Source organism: Halichoerus grypus, chromosome 5, assembly GCF_964656455.1.
Source record: "Halichoerus grypus chromosome 5, mHalGry1.hap1.1, whole genome shotgun sequence".
NCBI classification, from domain to species: Eukaryota; Metazoa; Chordata; class Mammalia; order Carnivora; family Phocidae; genus Halichoerus; species Halichoerus grypus.
The window spans coordinates 169,178,143-169,197,015 of NC_135716.1; the positions used below are offsets into that span (position 1 = coordinate 169,178,143).

Below are 18,873 nucleotides of genomic sequence, written 5' to 3' on the forward strand. Positions count from 1 at the left end.
CGGTCCCCGTTCCTCCCCCACGAGCGCGCCCGAGGTGCCGGCGATGGGGGCTCCGATTGGCTGCGCGACGCGTCGCTCGGGCCGGCCCCGCCCCCGCGGGCTCCGGGGTACTAACCCGGCGCGGGCCGGCGCGGCGCCGCCACTTGATTCTCGAGGATTTGTTCTGGGGCTGCGGCCGCGCAGTCAGTGGGGCGGCCGCGAGCGGGCCGCGGGGGCGGGAGGCGGCGGCGGCGGCGGCAACACAGCCCGCGCGGGCCCCGCCGCGGCCGAGACAGACGTCCCGCCGCGAGGGGCGGCCGCAAGCGGGCCGCGAGCCTAGGATGCGGGACTAGCGGGCAAGGCTGCGCGCGGCCGTCGGGGCAGCGAGGCCTCGCTGCGGGCGGGCCCCGGCGGGGCGTCCCCGGGCACCGCCCCCTGCGCCCTGAGGCCGCGGCCCGGCTGCTTCTGCTTTCCCGCTTCTCGCGGCAGCGGCGGCCGAGGAGGCGCCCGCGCCGGCCGCCCCCGGGGGAGCCGCGCCGCCGCCGCCCGCCCGGCGCCCTGACGGCCGCTGTTATGCGTATTCCTGTAGACCCGAGCACCAGCCGCCGCTTCACACCTCCCTCCACGGCCTTCCCCTGCGGCGGCGGCGGCGGCGGCGGCGGCGGCAGCAGCGGCAAGATGGGCGAGAACAGCGGCGCGCTGAGCGCGCAGGCGGCCGTGGGGCCGGGCGGGCGCGCCCGGCCGGAGGTGCGCTCGATGGTGGACGTGCTGGCGGACCACGCGGGCGAGCTCGTGCGCACCGACAGCCCCAACTTCCTCTGCTCTGTGCTGCCCTCGCACTGGCGCTGCAACAAGACGCTGCCCGTCGCGTTCAAGGTGAGTGCGGGGCCCGGGGCGGGCGGACACTGGCCCTGGGGATCCGGGCGTCTCAGCTGCAGGAGCCAGGGCCCCGGCAAGGGAAGGGAGGGGACGTGCCCGCTACCCCGCGGCGAGAGCCCAGCAGCCGGGCCCGGGGCGCTTTCGGTCTCGCTGCGCGCTCCGCCCGGGGACTTTGGCGTTCCCTCTCGGATGCACCGGCACGGATGGCTTTTAGGGGGGTTGCCCCCTCCACCTTCGGGGAGCCCTGCTGAAAGACGTTGATGAGGAAACGGGCGGATGGGGCTTCGCTCCTCTCCAGTCCGGATCCCTCCGACACAGCCTTGCAGGCAAAGGGGAAGAAGAGCCCCGGGACCAGGGCGAGGACACCGGAGGTGGGGTGCGGAGGGTGGATAGGGCCTACCCTCCACTGCCGGCACCCCTCCTCCTGCACCGCTTCAGAAACACTTCCTGCTCACACCCTCAACCACTGGCTTCTGAAATTTTACACCGGGCGACTCTAGGGCTGAGAAGGGGGGCACCGAACCCTAAACGTTTGCGGCGGGAATCCCGAAATGGGGGGCGCCCCCACTCCTGGCAGCCCCCAGTCATTCAGAGGATCTTTTTCTCTTTGCCAGGGAGTAGGCGACTGTTTCATTTTCATTTTTTTAAGGGGGCAGCGAGATGAAACGAAAACGCCTTGGTTTTCCCCTAAACCTCTCACAGCTGCCGTGAGAAAGGGCAGGGCAGGAAGGGCCAGCGGCTGGGGGTGGCGGGTGCCCGAGGTGGCTGGAAACAGCGGCTTCTGGCAGCTGAGGCCGTCCTTGCTCCCATTAAGAGGACTCCAAATTGGAAAAAAAAAAAAGGATGAGTGGCTCTTGGAGGTCTCCCGGGTGACATCTTAAAATGCCAGTGGGGAAAATCTCCCGGGGAGGAGGGGGAGGGGGGGGGCCGTGTGACTTTAATCCTCAGATCGGAGGTTTTACTGTCACTTGGAGCTTAAAAGGAATCTTTGAAATTAAAAGAAGACAGGATGTTGACAGGAAATCTGGCCTTTTTAATCAGACCCCAAACATTTTCTCCTTGAAATTTTTACCATCTGGATCCCTAGTCCCTGCACGCGGTGGCCACGTTTAAATGGCTGTGACTACATTTGCAGTGTGATTCCTTTTCAAAAGGCATCTGCCTCTGCACGCTGCTTGGGGTCGGGGAGACCGTATCAGGGGGGGCATCTCCACCCCCATCCTGCAATTCCCAGCAGGTGCATCCTCCTGCTATCGAAAGCCCCTCTCTCACTTTAAAGAGGTTTTCTGTACAACCCCTCTCAAGACACCGGTTTGTTTTGCATTTTGCATTTTCTCTGCATAACGAATTCCGGCTCTGCAGAGGCCAGCAAACTGGGCCCAGGCCACATTTCAGGGCCAAATTTCATACCCCAAACGGCTCTTGCATTAATTGAGCATGGGGAGCAGTCCCGTTATTATTGTTGTTGATACTATTTTTACTTAGAGATTTGGTTGCTAGGAGCATGTTGATTCCTCTTTTGCTCAGGCCTGAGGAAAGAGGGGAACTACACCCCAGACCATAGTGATAGAGCTCATTCACAGCTCTCGCTCAGATTTCATTGCAAGGATGATTTCTCAGGACTTGGCTTAACCAGTTGATCTAGGATTTGGGTGTGGAAGGCGGAAATTTCGGCTTCTTATTTTTGTTATTTGGGGGGGAAGGTGTCCGTTGTGTTTAAGCCTCTTCTCCGCTCTGCCTTTGAGAAATCCTGCAGTGTGCCTGAGACCTAGGGGAGCTGCCCGGCCCCTCCCCGCCTCTCCCTGGCCTCCCCTACCTTTCTAAGCTGTCCCCCTGCCCCTGTGCCTTCAGGTGGTGGCGTTGGGGGATGTGCCTGATGGAACAGTGGTGACTGTGATGGCCGGCAATGATGAGAATTACTCTGCGGAGCTGCGTAATGCCTCGGCAGTCATGAAGAACCAGGTGGCCAGGTTCAACGACCTTCGCTTCGTGGGCCGCAGTGGGCGAGGTGAGCAGCAGGGAGTCTGCGCACGCTGACACCAGCAATGGCAGAGGTCTGGGAATGAAGCTGAGGGCAAGCCCTTGGGGTCCCAAATGGGAGCCCCAGAAACAAGTCCCTAGGCCTGGCTTGGTCTCAAACAGCCATTTGGAGCCCCATGGGGGTGTCACAAAACCCTTGGAGGATGCGAGTCCTTCGCCAGAAAAAGGCACAATTTGCTCCCAGTTTCTGGGGTTTACTAACTCTCGAAGCTGTCCGTGTCACCTCTCTTTCCCGGTGGAGTATTCTGGCCTCATAAAAGATGTTAGGAGGAGATCATGGATTAAGGAGCTCGAAGGGGGACCTCGTAGGTCTTTTGTGGCAAGTGGGCTTAGCGGCCGGTTTAGACGAATGGCTGGTCTGCAGGGGCCCAAGCACCCCAGCCACTCTCCCCTAGGGGCTGGGATCTCCCAGAGCTTCAAGCTTTGAGCAAGCTTTGAGGCTGCCTCTCCCCAGCTGTGGTCTCCCCAAGCCACAGTTTCCCCAGCCCTTGAGCCTTAAGGTGGTTTAGAAGAGACACGAGTGCGGTGCAGGCTGCCGTCCCCCACCTCAGAATCAAGGCCGGTGTGCCCCCCCGCCCGTGTGATCAGCCTCTGGCGGGAGGAAGGCAGGCAGGACCAGCCGCCACTGCGGGCGCCCCCCCGCCCCCCGGGGCTCTTGAGTGAGAGGCTGCTGGGACCTGAAACCCACCATCACTTCTGGGTGGGGAAGTCCTAGAAACTCTGCCCCAGTGAAATGGAGGCTTGAGGACTCGCTGGCCCTTTAAGACCAGGCTGCTGAAAAGCGGGGAGTGCCCTTCCCAAGACCCAGCCTGCCCTTCCAGCTTAGTTAAGAAAGTAAGCTAGGTTCCCTCTGCCCCCAGTTTCGACAGAGGCTGAGGCAGAATTGTACTTTTCATCACCAATAAACAAGACCTTTTCAAGGTTTTAGTTCGCTCCGAGCCGCCAGCCCTGCTCAGCAACGGGCATCTGGGCACCATTTTTTCCTTTCCAACCGTTCAATGTATACATACAAATGTCAAACATATTTTGACTTTTCAGCATTAATTAAAACCAGGGCATTATTTGCATGTAATAACTGTTTACTTGTTACTTTTTATGAAACTGAAATAGTTTACATTCTTTCAAACATTTCCTGTTCCTGTTGGCTCCCTTCCCCACGCACAGATTTCTTTCAAACGTTGCCCTTAACTGGTTGCAGGTTGATGGATGGAAAATGTTTGCTTTTATGAATTAAGCTTTCATTGCTGCTCCTAATTAGTCTCCAAGCCCCTTTTGTCATCCCCAATCTCTCCAGCCTTTTGCAACTTAATCCCAGCCGCAGCCCTGAGTGGAGAGTCACTCGCCACCGGTCGGTGGCTCGCTGGGATGCAGCTTGACTTTGGGACGGTGGCCAGGTGTGCAGGCCCAGGTGGCATGAGGATGGGGCCGGCGGGGGGGGGGGCGGTGCAGGGAGGCCCGCTGTAGCTGCAGGCCCTGGTGAAGCAGGCAGAAGGGAAGGTCCATCCCGGGAGCCCAGCAAGGCATCAGGAACATGGCGCCTTACTCCCTGTCCTGGGAGGTGAGATCGAGAAAGAGAAGATACGGTGATACCCTGAGTGAGCAAGGGCATGCTGGCCGGCTGGCCTTTCTGCCCCATAAAGTGATTTCTTTGTGGCATTTATGCCCATGGACCTGTACTCACCCTGCAGGGCTTTAGGGGAGAGAGGTGGGTTTGCAAAGCATCATTTAGCTGGTGCTCTTGAAGCAAGCAAGGCTGAGGCTGGGGTTGTGGCTCTGGAAGATGCAGGAGGCTGAGTTTATAAATCATTCTCACCGCCCTTCTCCCATCAGTCTCACTGGTCCTGGGGTGGGGGGGGGCAGGAAGGGGCCTGAGTGGGAGCTCCAATACCTGGGGACTTGACAAAACTTTCAGACCTCAGAGGCTCGTGGTATTGAACAATCTGGGCTCCACTACCAGCCCACCTGGATTTCAGTCCCAGCTCTGCCGGTGACTTGCTGGATGACATGGGGCAAATGGCTTAACCTCTCGGTGCTTCAGTTTCCCCAGCTGTATAATGGGGACAATAATGACCTGAGATTTTATGAGGATTAAGGAAATCCTGAGATTTTATAAGGATTAAGGAAATTGGCACGACTGTATCACTTGGCACATATTGAGAGTTGGATCCAGGTTACAGATTTTGTTACTTCAAATGCCTGCGACTGGAGGAGATCTTTGAAGTCCCTTTGAGTGGTGTAGTCACTGATTCTGTGATTATGGTGCGGTTTGGGCGGGGGCGGGGGAAACCCAGAAGGTGTGAATTGTGGAGTGGGAGAAGTGGAGGCGGTTGGCAGTGAGAAGGAGGGCGCAGGGGTCGTGCGGCCCGCAGCGGCCCGTCTGCCGTGCCCATGCTGCCCATTGGGAAATTCCCACCGAGAGGGCAAATCAGTGATTGACCCAGACAGTGGGGCACTTCAGGAGTTGGGACAGGTTGGAGTTTGGGACCCAGAGCCTTTCCCTGGCCCTCCGACTTCTGCCAAGACCAAGAAGCCAGATGGAAACTTCTGTTTGTTTCCTTGCCTTTTATTCCTTGATGCCGTCTTAATTCCAGGAAGATAGGTTTCCACGGAGGACATAGACACACCACCACCACAGAGCCCTCACGATAAGCCTGAAGGTGGGACCCAAGGCAAGGCAGGGAAAGAAAGCAAGTTGTTGGTGTCTCCAGCAATTAGGCCCCAGGTTCCCACCCCACCAGATGTAGTGCCTTTCTTACAACAAATATTCTGTAATGCACCCTTCACTGTCCTACAGTGAAATGTGTAACTAATGGAACCTACCTACTTACGTGCAGTTTCAAAATCCATAGAAGTCCATAGCTATAATGGAGAACAAAGGGGAAAGGGATTTATGATAAAATATCCATCTGAATATATAAATGTGGGGCGAGACCGCACTGAGGTGAGCGGGTGCCTGCCCCCCTGGCAGAAGCCCCGGGAGTGCCACGGCAGACCTCCAGCTGGGCGTGCAGGACTCAGAGTCCGCTGCCGTCGATGACATGGTCTTCTGAAGTGGTGAACAATGCTTGGCAAAGTTCTGAACAAAGTTTCAGGGGGGAAAAAAAAAGAACTGTCTTCCATCTTGGAAAATTCAACAGATACTAAAAGTGTGCAAAAATCCTTTGCTTTCTTTTATGTAAAATTGACTTAGGCTCATGGCTCAGAGAATCTTTGTAACAAGTGTTTCACACCCAGGAGGAACGACTACCTGGGTGCGCTGTACGGTGCTGAATGTCTGTGTCCTCCGCCCCCCACGCCCCCTCTCCGGGACCACATACTACAAATTCCAAAAATGTCCTCTAGGAGGCAGCCTAGGTGAAAGTGAAAACAGCATGAGTTCTGGAACTGTCATTAGCTGGTTAAAAAGAAATCATAGTAGGTAGAGCGAGATTTGAGGTGAGATGTGTGGGTGCAGCCTACAGGCTTCTTGACCAATGTCGAGAAAACCCAGAGGTCCCCTGACACGTGTCTCCCACCTGCTGTCCATGAAGCCCCCATGGTGGGGGTTTATGACACGACAACCCAGGCTGAGAGGGACAGAGACTGGCCCAGAGCCACACTGCCAAAGGTGGCTGTAAGTGTTGATTGGCAGGGGCCCTGGGTCCTGCGAGATTGTCTAGGGTCACCTAGGGCCCCGAGGGGTAGCTGTTTCCAGACTAGGACTTCTCCCCTCCAGCCGGGCCCGGCCCTGGGAGTGCCTTGATTTGCAGTTCCTGGACTTCTGGCTGATGGCAGGTTTGCCAGAGGTTCCTGCACAAAATCCTCCACCTTCTCTGTCATCTCAGCTTCCTGCCCTGAGACAGGGAGAGATGGGAAGAGGGGTTCACCACCAGGTAGAGAGAGAGAGGTGAGGGGCACTCAGGGGGACAGCTTTCCCCCACCCCTTGTTCGGGGACCCCCCGCCTCCCATGGTACCTGACACGTGCCCCTCCCTTCCACTCCTGCTCCCAGGTCCCGGCCCCTGCCTTTTGTCCTTCTCCCTCCCTCCTCCCTTTGGGCACCTGGGAAGGGTGGTGCCAGGCCTGGAAAGTGGGAGGAAACTGTAGAGGAGGGCTGATGGCCTCAGGGGTAGTTTGTGGTTTGCTGCCTGGTGAGAGTGGGGGCTTCTCACTCCCCAGGAGCAGGTCCTTAGTATGGGGTTGGGAGAGGGGCAGGCTCCAGCACATTCTAACCTTTCTGGCCCTGCCTAGATACTGTTGACCTGGATGACTCATTGCCCCTCTGTGAGTCTCAGTGTTCCCATCTGTAAAATGGAAACGGTTGTCTCTCCCATAATGCATTTAACAAACATTTCTTGAGTGCCTTTTATGTGCCGGATGCTGTCCTAGGGCTGGGGACACAGCAGTGAACAAGACAGAAGTTCTGGTGCCCAGGGAATTTACCATCTAGAAGAGGGAGACAAAAGAAAATAAATAAGTAGAGGAATTGCCGAAAGTAATAAGCACAATGGGGGAAGTTTGAGCAGGGAGGTTGGGAGTGGGAAGGTCTCTGATGCTTCACATTGAGCTTCTTAACCTTTTTTTTTTTTTTTACCCCATGGGCCACTTGACAGTTTCAGAATAATGTGTTTTAAAGAATAAAATAAAATACAAAGGATTACAATGGAAACCAATTATAATAAAACATAGCAAAATGTCTAAAAAAATTGGGATAAATGTGCTCTTTTAGTAGTGTGTTAAATAATAAGATGTGGCAATGGGTCTGATGACGACCGTGATTTTGAAGTTGTGATGAGCATAAAAGATATTTAGAGAAATATGCAATGTCTGTAATGTGATATGTAAATATCTGTGACGTCTATTGGTGACAAGGTCACAGGGACTTCTATAATACCTCTGTGGTTTGTTGCCCACGGTCATACTTGAGGGAGATGCTAAACTGTAGCCAGGGGTTAGAGACAATACAATTGTCTCCTTTTTTCCTGTCCCTGTTCACAGGGCCCGCTTAATCCTAAGAAGGAGCCCTGGATGCCAAGTTTAAAATGCCTGCTTTAGATAAAGGGGACAGAGAGGGCTTCACCGAGGAGGTGACTTTTCAGTGGAGACCTGAGGGAAATGAGGGAGACACAGGAGCACTTCAGTAATTGGGGCCCATCTGGCCCAGCACCTGGCAGTGTCTAGGAGGTGATGGAAGCAGCAGAGGCCCAGGGACCCCCCGCACCCCCCCACCCCCTGCCTACCCGGGAAAGTGCCCAGCTGGCAGGGGAGGGAGGAGTCCAGGGGGAAAATGACCAAAGAGGGAGGGATGGCAGATCCCAGGAAGGGAAGGTGGGCAGGGAGCCTGAGGCCACCTGCCTGGCATTTCCCTAGACCTTCTGCACTTTCGGTTTCCAGAAACCATGGAAAGTGCCCCTGTGGTCTGAGAGTGAGGGGTTCGATTTCCTCTGACCCAGGACTCCAGGGGCAGGTGCTGTGTGCATCTCCATCCCTGCCTCCAGTGTACTGGCTCAGGAAAATTCTTCCAGAGAGGCCCCACCCTGCCCCAGTTTGAGTCACACCTCGATTTAAACCAACCCCTGGTGTCTCAGAAGCCCTGGGGTTCCGTGGTGTGGCCCTGGAAGCCTAGCTGGTTTACTTTTGTTCTGGATTCTCCTGTTTCCGGGACTTGAGTTTTCACATGATCACTGGACCCAGCCCGGCAAAGAGAACCACAAGCTCTCCTTCCCTGCCTTGAGTTTTCATCTCCTGCCTGTGAAGGGGGGTAGCAAGACTGCCTGCCCACCTTGGAGAGTTGCCGGGAGTGCAGGGAAAGCAGAGGGGTCCCCATGGGCAGCCTCCCTCAGTTGCCCACCCTGACCCAGCCCTGGCAGACACAGGTGCACTGAGCCATTGGGCCTCTGCCCTTAGGGAGTCCCTGGATCGATAAATGGGGTCCAGAGATAGGGATGCTCAGAAGCAGAGAAGGAGGAGGCCAAGCTTAGGAGATGAGCAAAGCCCCCCCCCCCCCGCCACCCAGCACCCCAGCCTCCCCAGTCTCATACTGTGTGGGGGCTTTGATGCTGATAAGAAGAGGGCAAGAGAGAAGGGACTCCTACTTCACTGAAGGTGCTGGGAGAATTGGGTTGCCCTTATCTTTCCCTTATACCACACCCACCAGTTAAACCCCAGAAGAATCAAGGAATTAAAGGTAGAAGGTAGGGAGAACGCTGTTTATCTAAGGTAAACCTTATCTGTTTGTTACATGGGGAACCGTGCCTGAACATGAAACACTAGGAGAAATCACCAGCAGGAGGAAGAACTGAAAATGCTAAACAGCTCCGTATCAGAAGGCAGAATGTAAAGGCCACTGAGCTGAGAAACTGCCACAAAGAGGGTGGGGAAGTGCTAATAGGTTAACACAGGCTGATTTCTAAAAGGCACTAGAACGCGAATAAGGAAAGCGTAAAGGAACACGAAGCGATAATTTGTGTTGGGTTGGGACAGACCATAATCATATAAAAAGTTTCAGTCTCACTAGGCATGCAGAGCGGCAGATGAAGTCAGGAGCATGTAGATCTTCCACCTTGATAGGCGGCCATACTGCCGATGGCCTCGTGCTGAGTGGGGGCGGTCACGGTCACAGTGACTCTGAAGGAGCATCCTCTCACTTGAGAGATCAATGCCCCTGAATGCGTCCCAGCCCTCTGATGCAATGAAATCACTCACCACTTCTTGGAATCTGTTCTAAGGAAATAAGCAGAGATGGAGACAAAGATTTTTATAAACAAAAGGTCATTTTCGTTTTATTTTAAATGGTAAAAAAAAAAATTATTATTTTAAAGGTTTTTCCTCTCTTAGGAATTTTGAATGGAGACTTTGGAGCCAAATGTCTATCTAAAAATAGAACAGAGTTCTGGAAATAACAGTTACGTCTACAAATGAAATGTCGGCAGCTCCCCAATCAGCCCACTTTCAGCGCCCCCCCCAGGGGGCCTCCGGGAGGAGGCTGCAGGGGCAGCAGCAGGGAGTAAGGAGGCAGATAAAGAAAAGACGAGGCTTCTGTGGGTTGAAGTATTTTGCAGCCATTAAAAATGAAGTTTATGAAGAATTTTTAATGACATCAGAAAGTGCTTATGATGTGAGGTTAAATGAAGAAGAACAAAACCGGGGTATGAAGATACGTATTTTGGGATCCTTGCCATTCTATAAACACACATACCCACCCAAAAGGGACTAGAGCACAAAACACCCAAATGTTAAGTGTTTATCTCTGGCTAGTGGAACTGTGGGTGATTTTTCTGTGTTCCCCAAATTTTTTATAAAGTTCATAATTTACTTCCAGGAAAAAATACGTATTTTTTTAAAAGATTTTATTTATTTGTTTGAGAGAGAGAGCATGAGCAGGAGTGGGGGGAGAGGCAGAGGGAGAGGGAGAAGCAGACTCCCCGTTGAGCAGGGAGCCTAACCCATGACCCCAGGATCGTGATCTGAGCCAAAGGCAGATGTTTAACTGGCTGAGCCACCCAGGTTCCCCCCCAAATATGTATTTTATACATATTTTTATAAATACACGGGGTGCTCCCCACCCCAAAATCATGAGGGTCTCTGGGTAGAAGGAATGGCACAAAGGCCAGGAAGCAGGGAGGAAATAGCAGGGTGCCCAGAGCATGGGGTGGGGGAAGATGATAAAGTTGGTGCCAGACCTCCCGAGGCCTTGAATGCCAAGACCAGCAGGTAGAACTTCACCCAGAGCCCCATCTTCTGCCCAGGTTCAAAGGAGAGAGATCTGCCCCTTCTGGAAGGGAGAACAGGGTATTGTTAATAGCTCTAGGTGCCAACCTTCTGCCTTTATTCTCCACTCCCCCCAGGGAAGAGTTTCACACTGACCATCACCGTGTTCACCAACCCTACCCAAGTGGCCACCTACCACCGAGCCATCAAGGTGACCGTGGATGGACCCCGGGAACCCAGACGTAAGTGCCAGAGTCACTGAGCCCCCTGGGTGGGGGAAGAGAGCCCCACATGTGGTGGAGAGGGCAGCAGCCAAGGTCAGATAGATGGCACTGGGTCCCTGGAGCTCTCCTGTGGGGGATCGCAGTCCTGGGCTCTACATCCCAACACACACTGTGTGCCTGCCAGCAACCCCTGAACCCTCTGTGCTTAGCCCTGGACTGCTGGAGGCCAGCGAGGATGCTGGGAGGGGAAGAGGCAGAATTAGCTTGACCCCCTTCCCTGTAGGATGCCTGCCCATGGAAAGGGGGGAGTGGATGGGCCGCTAAGGGAGTATGGATTTGCAGTTTGCATCTGTTAAGGAAAGTCTTCAGGGATGGAAAAGGCTTCAGATAGGGTATTTGTGAGGGGAGGGGGGTCAGGCCAGGTTTGCTCTACTCCACCCCAGCTTCCTCTGCCAGGGGCTGAGGGAGGGAGCCATCAAAAACAGGAGCTGGTCTGGCTGTGAGGCCAGATCCGCTCCTTGGAAACTTTCTTTGGATCTCAGTATGTGACTTAAGTCACACAGAGCCCAGGCACTCTGACCCCAAAACCTACACTCAGGAATGCAGATTTGATTCTGCAAATATTTATTGAGCACCTACTATGTGCAGGGGGTCCTGATGTGTGCGTTTTAACATCAGAGACACTTGTGTTTAATTGCTTCTGCCTGCTGAAGGACCCCCAGTTTGCAGATTTAGATTAGGGAAATTGGAGGGAGGGGCAGTTGCCACAGAGTGGGCCAGAGCTTTACGTTCACTGAATGAATGAATGAATGAATGAATGAAACTGAGAACCAGCTGGCCATCTCTGGATTGGCTGCTTTCTGACCAGGGTCCTGACCAGAGTGCTTTCGTGGACCACCCCCGGATTTGTGACCTGCTCAGTGTGGGGCATTGAGAGCTACCCTGTCTTGCTCTTTAGGATAGTGACCCTTTGCAGTTTGGAAAACCCTCTCACATTTATTATCTCATGGGATCCTTGTGACAGCAGAACCAAAGGGTCACCCCAGTTCCAGTGAGGAGAGAATCCAGGCCAGGGGACATTGAGAACCTGCCAGGGCCTCCCACAGTCTGCTGAGAGGTGCCCTGTCTTCCTAAGACAGTCTGGGATTTCTATTCTAAGCTGGGTGGACTTGGGGCAGGAAGACAGAATGGGGACCTGAGCCCAGGAGCCTCAGAACAAGGGTGTGGCTATGCCAGGGTGTCGTCAGTGAGGGCCACCCAGGCCTGGCCGTGGGCTGGCCCCTTCCTTCTTGGGAATCAGGCTGGCCTGGCTCCCCATCTAGCCAATTCCTGGGCCATGAGGCTCACAGGCAGGCATCTGCTCTGGCCCTATTCCTGTTGGGATTGGACTTGGATGGGTCCATGCCCCTGGCCTTGGGCTTCATAGCCCTGGACAAGTTGTGTCTTCTTTTTGGCCTCAGTTTTGTCATCTGTGAACTGGGTCAGTGATCCCAAGAGTCTCAGGGGGTGATGTTTAGGAAGCCCTTGTGAGCCGTAGGCCATCATGATGCAGAGAGCAGATTCTGAGCCAGCCCGCCCGGTTGAGGGACCTCAGGCAAGTTGCTGGCCTCTCTGGGCCTCAGCCCCTCCTCCCGGAAGTGGGGTGATACCACCCACGCTGCAGGCCTAGAGATCAGTGACGGCATGTGGATAGCATCTGGCTGTGGCAGAGGGAAGGGTCCTGGTGAGTCACTGGATTCATGGTGTCCTGTTATCCCCAGTACCTGGCCACTGCCATGCATTCCCACCACCACCACCATTAGTGGATGGTGACCCTCTCTTGGTCAGCAGCAGGATGGCTGCTGAGAAACCGAAGCCATGGCCATAGAGGTATAAAGGAGGTGACATGCCACTCTGTCTCTAGGGGCCGAATCGGGATGGACAGGAGCCACGGTTGGGCTCAATGTGATGCTGCAATGCTTAGCAGCCACTCCACAAAGCACCCAGTCCGTAGAGGCATGCGAGCAGGGGGTCCCGGAGCTTGCTAGGAACATTCCCTGGGGGGCCCAGCAATGCCTGGAATCCCACAGGGCCGTCCACGTCCAGCCCCGCTCATCCCAGAGCTGCCCACCCTCCCCCTTGAGGCTCCTGGATGAGGATAGAGGCTCAGCTCTCCTGTGGGAGCCCCCAGTTCGAATCCTCTGCCTACTCCTCTCTCCTGGGGTCCCCCAGACCTGAGACAGCCCTTCTGGGGGGGTGAGCTGATGGGGGAGGGTGACACGGGACAAGGCAGTAGAGGCCAGAGGGAGACGAGGCAGCAAGAGGAAGGAAAGGAAGCTGGGCCGGGGGACAGGCTGGAGTCAGAGGCTAGGCTGGCTCCGCGACCTGAGGCAGATGGCGGCCCTCTCTGGGCCTTGGCACGGGCCAGACCCATGGGTTTAAAGAGACTTGTTCAGACAAAATCTTAGCAGAAGCTGATTTCTGGAAAAGAGCAGCTGTGGGAGGGGGCGGCTCTGCAGGCCGCCCGTGCTGAGGACCTGCTGGCTTCTGCCCCCGCCCACCCCAGCCTGTGGCTCAGGCCTCAGCAGCACCCTGGCCTCTAACCCTGACCTGGCCTTCAGTCTGTGACCTTGGACAAGTCCTCTTCCTTTCCGGGCCTCTCTGTCCCCACCTATATGAGGTAAGAGGCCAGCTGCTGGTTGCCAGGCATTCCCCACGTGCCAGACCTGGTGCGAAGTCCCCGTTAACAGGCCCTCAGCCACCCCAGGAGGGGACAGGCCAGGAGGCAGAGCCCCTGGCCCAAGGGTGAGCTTTAGTGCCCCCCACGGGCTCCAGTCTAGGACTCAGAGAAGTGAGGGCCACTTGGAAGGGCCTTCCCACCTCCCTGGGCTCATCTGTAAAATGGGGACGATAGTAGCTCTCAGCATCTGCCCTGCGGGGTCGTCCTGAGTGGTAAAGGAGCTGGTAGCTGCCCAGCCCCGCCGGAAGTACCAAACCCTCATGGATGATCACAGGATTTCCTTTCTGGGCTTTTCTCCTGCTTGCTGACTCCCAACCCCATGTGAGGCCTGAGCCTCCTGTGGGGTGGGGTGGGAGTAGGGGCTGGTTCTGGGAGCCAAGGAGTGGGAGTCTACAGATCCCTGAGGCCCAGCTGTGGGTTCTGTGGCTGGGTCGTTCCCCTCTGGTGCCCTGCAGAGCATGCCCGATCTGCAGCCAGGTGGCTGGCTGGGTTTGAAGGCTGGCTTGGTGGCTTCCTGCCTGTGTGGCCTTGGTTTCTGAGGTTCTCAATGCTGGTGTCCCTCATAGTCACTGGGGGCTGGTTAAAAAAGCAGGTGGCTGAGCAGGATCCAGGATTCAGGCAGGAGGCAGTCCAGTGCCTAGCAATTCTGGCATGGACCGTGGTTTAAGAACCACTCACCCCATCTTCCAGCCTTAGCAGGTGCTGATACCTGAAAGGGTAGGACCCAAGTTCTTAATCCTGCCTGGGGCAGAGGGGGGCAGTTCAGGCATCTTGCCTGTGGGCCCTTTCTTCCCAAAAATGTACATGGAATGATTTCAACAAATATTTTCCTGGGCACCTTTCATGTGTCTGGCACTGTTCTAGAAGCTGGGGATGCCACAGTGAACCCAGTAGATAGGCTCCGGGGAAAGATGGTAAACAGCGGGGGTCACCACGACCCACAGGGCCCCACCTGCTCTGTGCTCATTACCCCCTGCCTTCCTCCCTGACATCCTTGGCCTCACTCACCCCACTCTGGCCACCCCAGCCTCCTGGCTGGTCTTCCAACTGGCCAGCCACATCCCTGCCTCAGGGCCTTTGCACTGCTATTCTCTCTCCCTGGAACACTCCTCCCCGGACACCCCCGGATACATGGCTTGCTCTTTCCCACCCCGAATGAAGGCTTTACTCTAACTTCTCAGCGAGCCCTCCCCTGACATGTTGTTTCAAATCATACACACCCCCGCCCCCACCCACACTCACCAGCCTTGATTTTACCTAGAGCCCTGATTACCTTCCAAGATGCTATAGAGTTCACTCATTTATTTCTCATCTCCCCTTAGCGGTGCTTATGCTCCATGGGGCAGAGGTTCTTTCCTCTGCTTTGCCAGATGCTGGCCTGGACCCCGAAATACAGACATGAGCACTTAGGAGGTACTCAGTAACTGTTTGTTGAATAAATGAAGTAAGCGAATGATTAGCTGACTTAATTTCAGGTAGTGAGAAGTCTTAGGAAGAAAAACAGAGCTGGGGGGAGGGGTGGAGAGTGCACGGATGGGACATGGGCAGGGAGCAGATCCAGGTGGGGGCCTCTTAAAGAGGTGACATTTGACCAGAGAGGTCTGAAGGAAGTGAGCACAGAGCCAGTGGTTGCTGGGGGCCCCAGACAGCATGGGCAGGAGAAGTGACCCTAACTAAGCCTGTCTCTGGGCCTTTGAGGGCCCTAAAGTTGCCCCAGTTTCGTTCGCAGCTCCAGGTGTGGGGAGGCAGAGGGATGCCCGGATTGCAGAGAGGCAACGGCTTCTGGCCCCCGGCTCCCAGGATCCCCTTGATCCCCAGGGGAGTGCACCCAGCAGGAGGGAAGGGGTTAACCTCAGACCTCCCGGCTTCCCCTAATCAACCCCAGGCCGATGGAAGCCCCACTTGCAGCCCTGGGAGGGAGCCGCTTGCCTCCCTGCCCGCTGGCCCCCCGCCAGCCCATTTCCCTGCCCAGCCACCGACCAGCTTTCATCTGCTCACAGGGGGCCGATTCAAGGCGGACCACCCCGGGCCCAGCACCCGCCTGCGAGTCCGCGCGGTTGTTAAGAGTCGGGTGTAAATCTCCTGACAGGCCACAGAGCGGGCCTCGGGCCCGGGTGCCCCACCCCACGGCTGGGCGGACAGCGGCTGCTGTGTCTGCGTTGTGACCGCACCAGGGCCCGGCCAGGCGGCCGAGTGGCTTCAGACGGGTGAAGGCCCCGTCACGGGGGCCCACATTGTTCCCAGGAGCCGATGCTCTTCCTGAGCCCTGCCCAGCTCTGCTTCTCCCTGTTCCCCGTCCCCTTTGCCTCCTGTCCCTCCCCCACCCCGCTGAGGCTGAGCTGGTCTCTTGCCAGTGGAGCCTCAGTACCCGTCAGCATAGCACTCCTCTCTTGGAGGTCTTGGGAAGCCAAGACCTGAGCTGCCAAGCTTCATGCAGCATGCTGACCGTTCCAGGTTTGACCTGACCTCGTGCCTCCACTTTCCCATCTGTAAAATGGGGGCACTGGTCGCAGCCTCTCAGAGGGCTGTGGCCCTTGTGGATGACATGCACGGCCCACCTAGCACAGTGCCTGGCCCATCGGAGATGGTTGCCAGTCTCATCACGGGGGCTGGCGTTGGGCCAGCGTGAAGGCAGGGGGATGGCCCCGCTGGTTCCCCCAGAAGCACCAGGTACCTGGTAGGTGCAGGGACCCCATGCTGGCCCAGCTGGTGGTGATGAAGGATGCCCTGGGACTGGCGGTAAGGGAGCCCCCAACCCAGAACCAGGCCCTTGTCTTCTGCCTCCAGCACTGGGTGACCCTGGGTGAATCACCCAGTCTGGCTGGGCCCCAGCATTCATTCCCCTTCTTCTGATCCTCCTCAAACATCTGCGAGGCTGGGCACCCTCACTGTGTAGACCAGTAAGGAAGAACTGTGGAGCCCAGAATACCTTCCTTGAGGGCCAAGGCTAGACTGCCCATCTTGCCCATCTAATTCCTGCAGCATGTCCACACACCCTCGGGAGTCAGAATGGGATCTCCATTTTACAGATGAGACAGCTGAAGCCCCGAGGGGGAGAGTGACCTACCCCTGATCGCCAGTGGGTGAGAGCTGGCTCGTACAGGCCTGGGCCACTGGGACCCGCCCTTCCACAAGTGAGGGTCCCAGCACGAAGGGAGGCAGTGTTGCAGGGGTGTGCTGATCTGAGCCCAGCTCCTGGAGGCTGACAGGTAGCCCAGGCCAGGTGTGGTGGGCCCAGGTGGGGCCTTACTCAGGTGGTCCCCATCCTCCCTGCAAAGTGCTTTCCTTTTAAACACTTGGGGTCTGTCCTGCAGCTCATCCTCCCCTCGGGGGCTAGACGGTAGGGAAACCACGTTGCAGGTGTGGCAGCTGAGGCCCAGAGGAGGAGAAGGGCTTGGTGGGTGAGAGCAGAGCATGGTTAGAGAGCTGGACTCTCAGCCCTGAGCCTCAGAGCAGGGCAGGGCTCCTGGGGGCGTCCACTGAAACCCTCTCCTCTTCTCCCCAGGCCCACCCTCCTGGGCCTGCAGAGAGCCGGTCTGGGCCCTGGGCCTGGGCTGGGCCCTAACACCCATTGTCTGGAGGCCCTGATGATCAAAACCCAGGCAGGCCCCTTTCTAGCAGGATGGCCTCCAGGAAGAGAAGATGGCCTCAAGCCATCTGCGTGACCTCAGGCATGTCGCTGACCCTCAACCAGCCTCCACTTCCTCACCTGCAGAATAGGGACGGTGCAGGGTGAAGCCAGGCAGGGCATGTGGACGACTTAGACGCTGGAGCGGAGGAAGCGTTCCGTGAGTTCTGGCGGCTGGTTTTACTTCCGGTCGTGCTAGCTCCTGCTGGGGGCCTGTGGAGGTGCTGCAGAGGCTCGGTGCGGGGACGGGGGGTCTGCCTGCAGGGGAGAGGCCCTTGGGGTGAGCCCCGAGCGACAGGGAAGCGTTCGTGGCAGGGGCTCCCGCTGCGCCGTGGCTCTGAGGTGTGAGGGACTACCTGAGAAACGCCGGGAAGAGCAGCACAAGAGGAGGTGGGTGGTGGGGGCTGAGCCGTGCGGTCGAGGCAGCCCTGCCTTCTCTCCTTCTGGAGGCCCTCAGATGGCCAGGGGCTGAGCTTTGTAAGCGTCAGCCGGAGACTTTCAAAGCTAGAGGGGCCTCCGTGAGCAAGCTGTATGGAGGGGAAACTGAGGCACGGTGTGACAGAGCTGGGCCCCAGGTGGCCACGTGAGCGGGGCCAGAGCTCCCAGCCCGCTCCCGCTGTGGGTGGCCAAATGAAAGAGGTCTATTCTGTAGGCCCGTCTCTCCTCGGGCACAGGAAGTTCCGTTCTGCTCCAAATGTGACGGCCGGGGCCCTGTGGCTCGGAGACTCTCTGGCGCCCTGGCCACGTGGAGCCACCTCAGCTTCCCTCGGCCCCTCCCTGGCAGTGGCCCCGGAGTCCCACAGCGGCAAGGAGGCGAGTCGCAGAGTGCTGTTAGGGCGGCCCTGCTCCAGGAAGCGTGGCCCTGGCGAAGCAGAGCCCCCTATGGTGGAGGGCGTGCTCTCGGGCCAGATGACCTGATTTCTACCCCAAACCAACCGCTTGGCGCACATCTCAGCCGGAAGCCTCAGTAGCCCCACCTGGACAGTGGGAGCAAAAAGGAGACTGTCAGGAGGAAGAACATTCTGTGGACTTGGCCTCGGGGGTCTGCACGCCGGTGTTGGCTCTGCCGTCCCGGCTTTGTGTCCAACTCACCACCGCGGCCCCGGCGTCCCGGTCTCTGATGTGGGCATGATAATCCTGCCTCCCGGGGCATGCGCTGGGGTACAAGTGGCCCGTGTGGCCGGGGCGCATTCGGAGACCTTGTTTGGCCGCGAAGGGGACACCGCGGCTTGCAGGGGGGCGGGGACTCGGGTGAGGCCACGGGGCGCACAGGCGGCAGGCCCGTCCTTGAGCCCACGCTGGCTGGGAACCCTGCCCTCCTTCCGCTGGGCTGCGGGCGTGAGTGTGAACATTGGTACACAGCGTGACTCAGAGACAGGACTTCGTCCCCCAGTGACGGTAACGACAAGGCCTGAGGTTCTGCAGCTGTCCTGGCAGCACCCCGTTGGCTCACGTCAAGCTTGTGGTTGACTGAGACACCCAGAACCTCTGCACCCAGGCTGCTCGCAGGTCAGTCTGCAGACCCCCACGTCTATCCGGCCGACTTCCTGCCTGTTGACATTGTTCTGAGTTCGTTTGTCCCCCAGCTTGTCCACATCACCCCGCCATTTTCAGGGGCCACCACAGTCGTGTCAACAACATGTCTTCCAAGGGGCTGAGCCCCGAGACACCCCCCTAGAGACCACCTCCCGAGGGGTCTCTGTTAAGCAGTCCTCA

At 57.1% G+C, this 18,873-nt stretch overlaps 1 protein-coding gene across 3 annotated transcripts in view; it reads left to right on the forward strand.

Annotated features, from left to right (window-relative positions):
- RUNX3 (RUNX family transcription factor 3) overlaps positions 1-18,873 on the forward strand; it is a 65,326-nt gene that overhangs the window by 35,562 nt on the left and 10,891 nt on the right. For all 3 annotated transcript variants that reach the window (XM_078073621.1, XM_078073622.1, XM_078073623.1), the window contains 3 exons: positions 569-855; positions 2,710-2,866; positions 10,724-10,828. In XM_078073621.1, the coding sequence (XP_077929747.1) occupies positions 569-855; positions 2,710-2,866; positions 10,724-10,828 (549 nt within the window). The remainder of the gene's footprint in view (positions 1-568; positions 856-2,709; positions 2,867-10,723; positions 10,829-18,873) is intronic.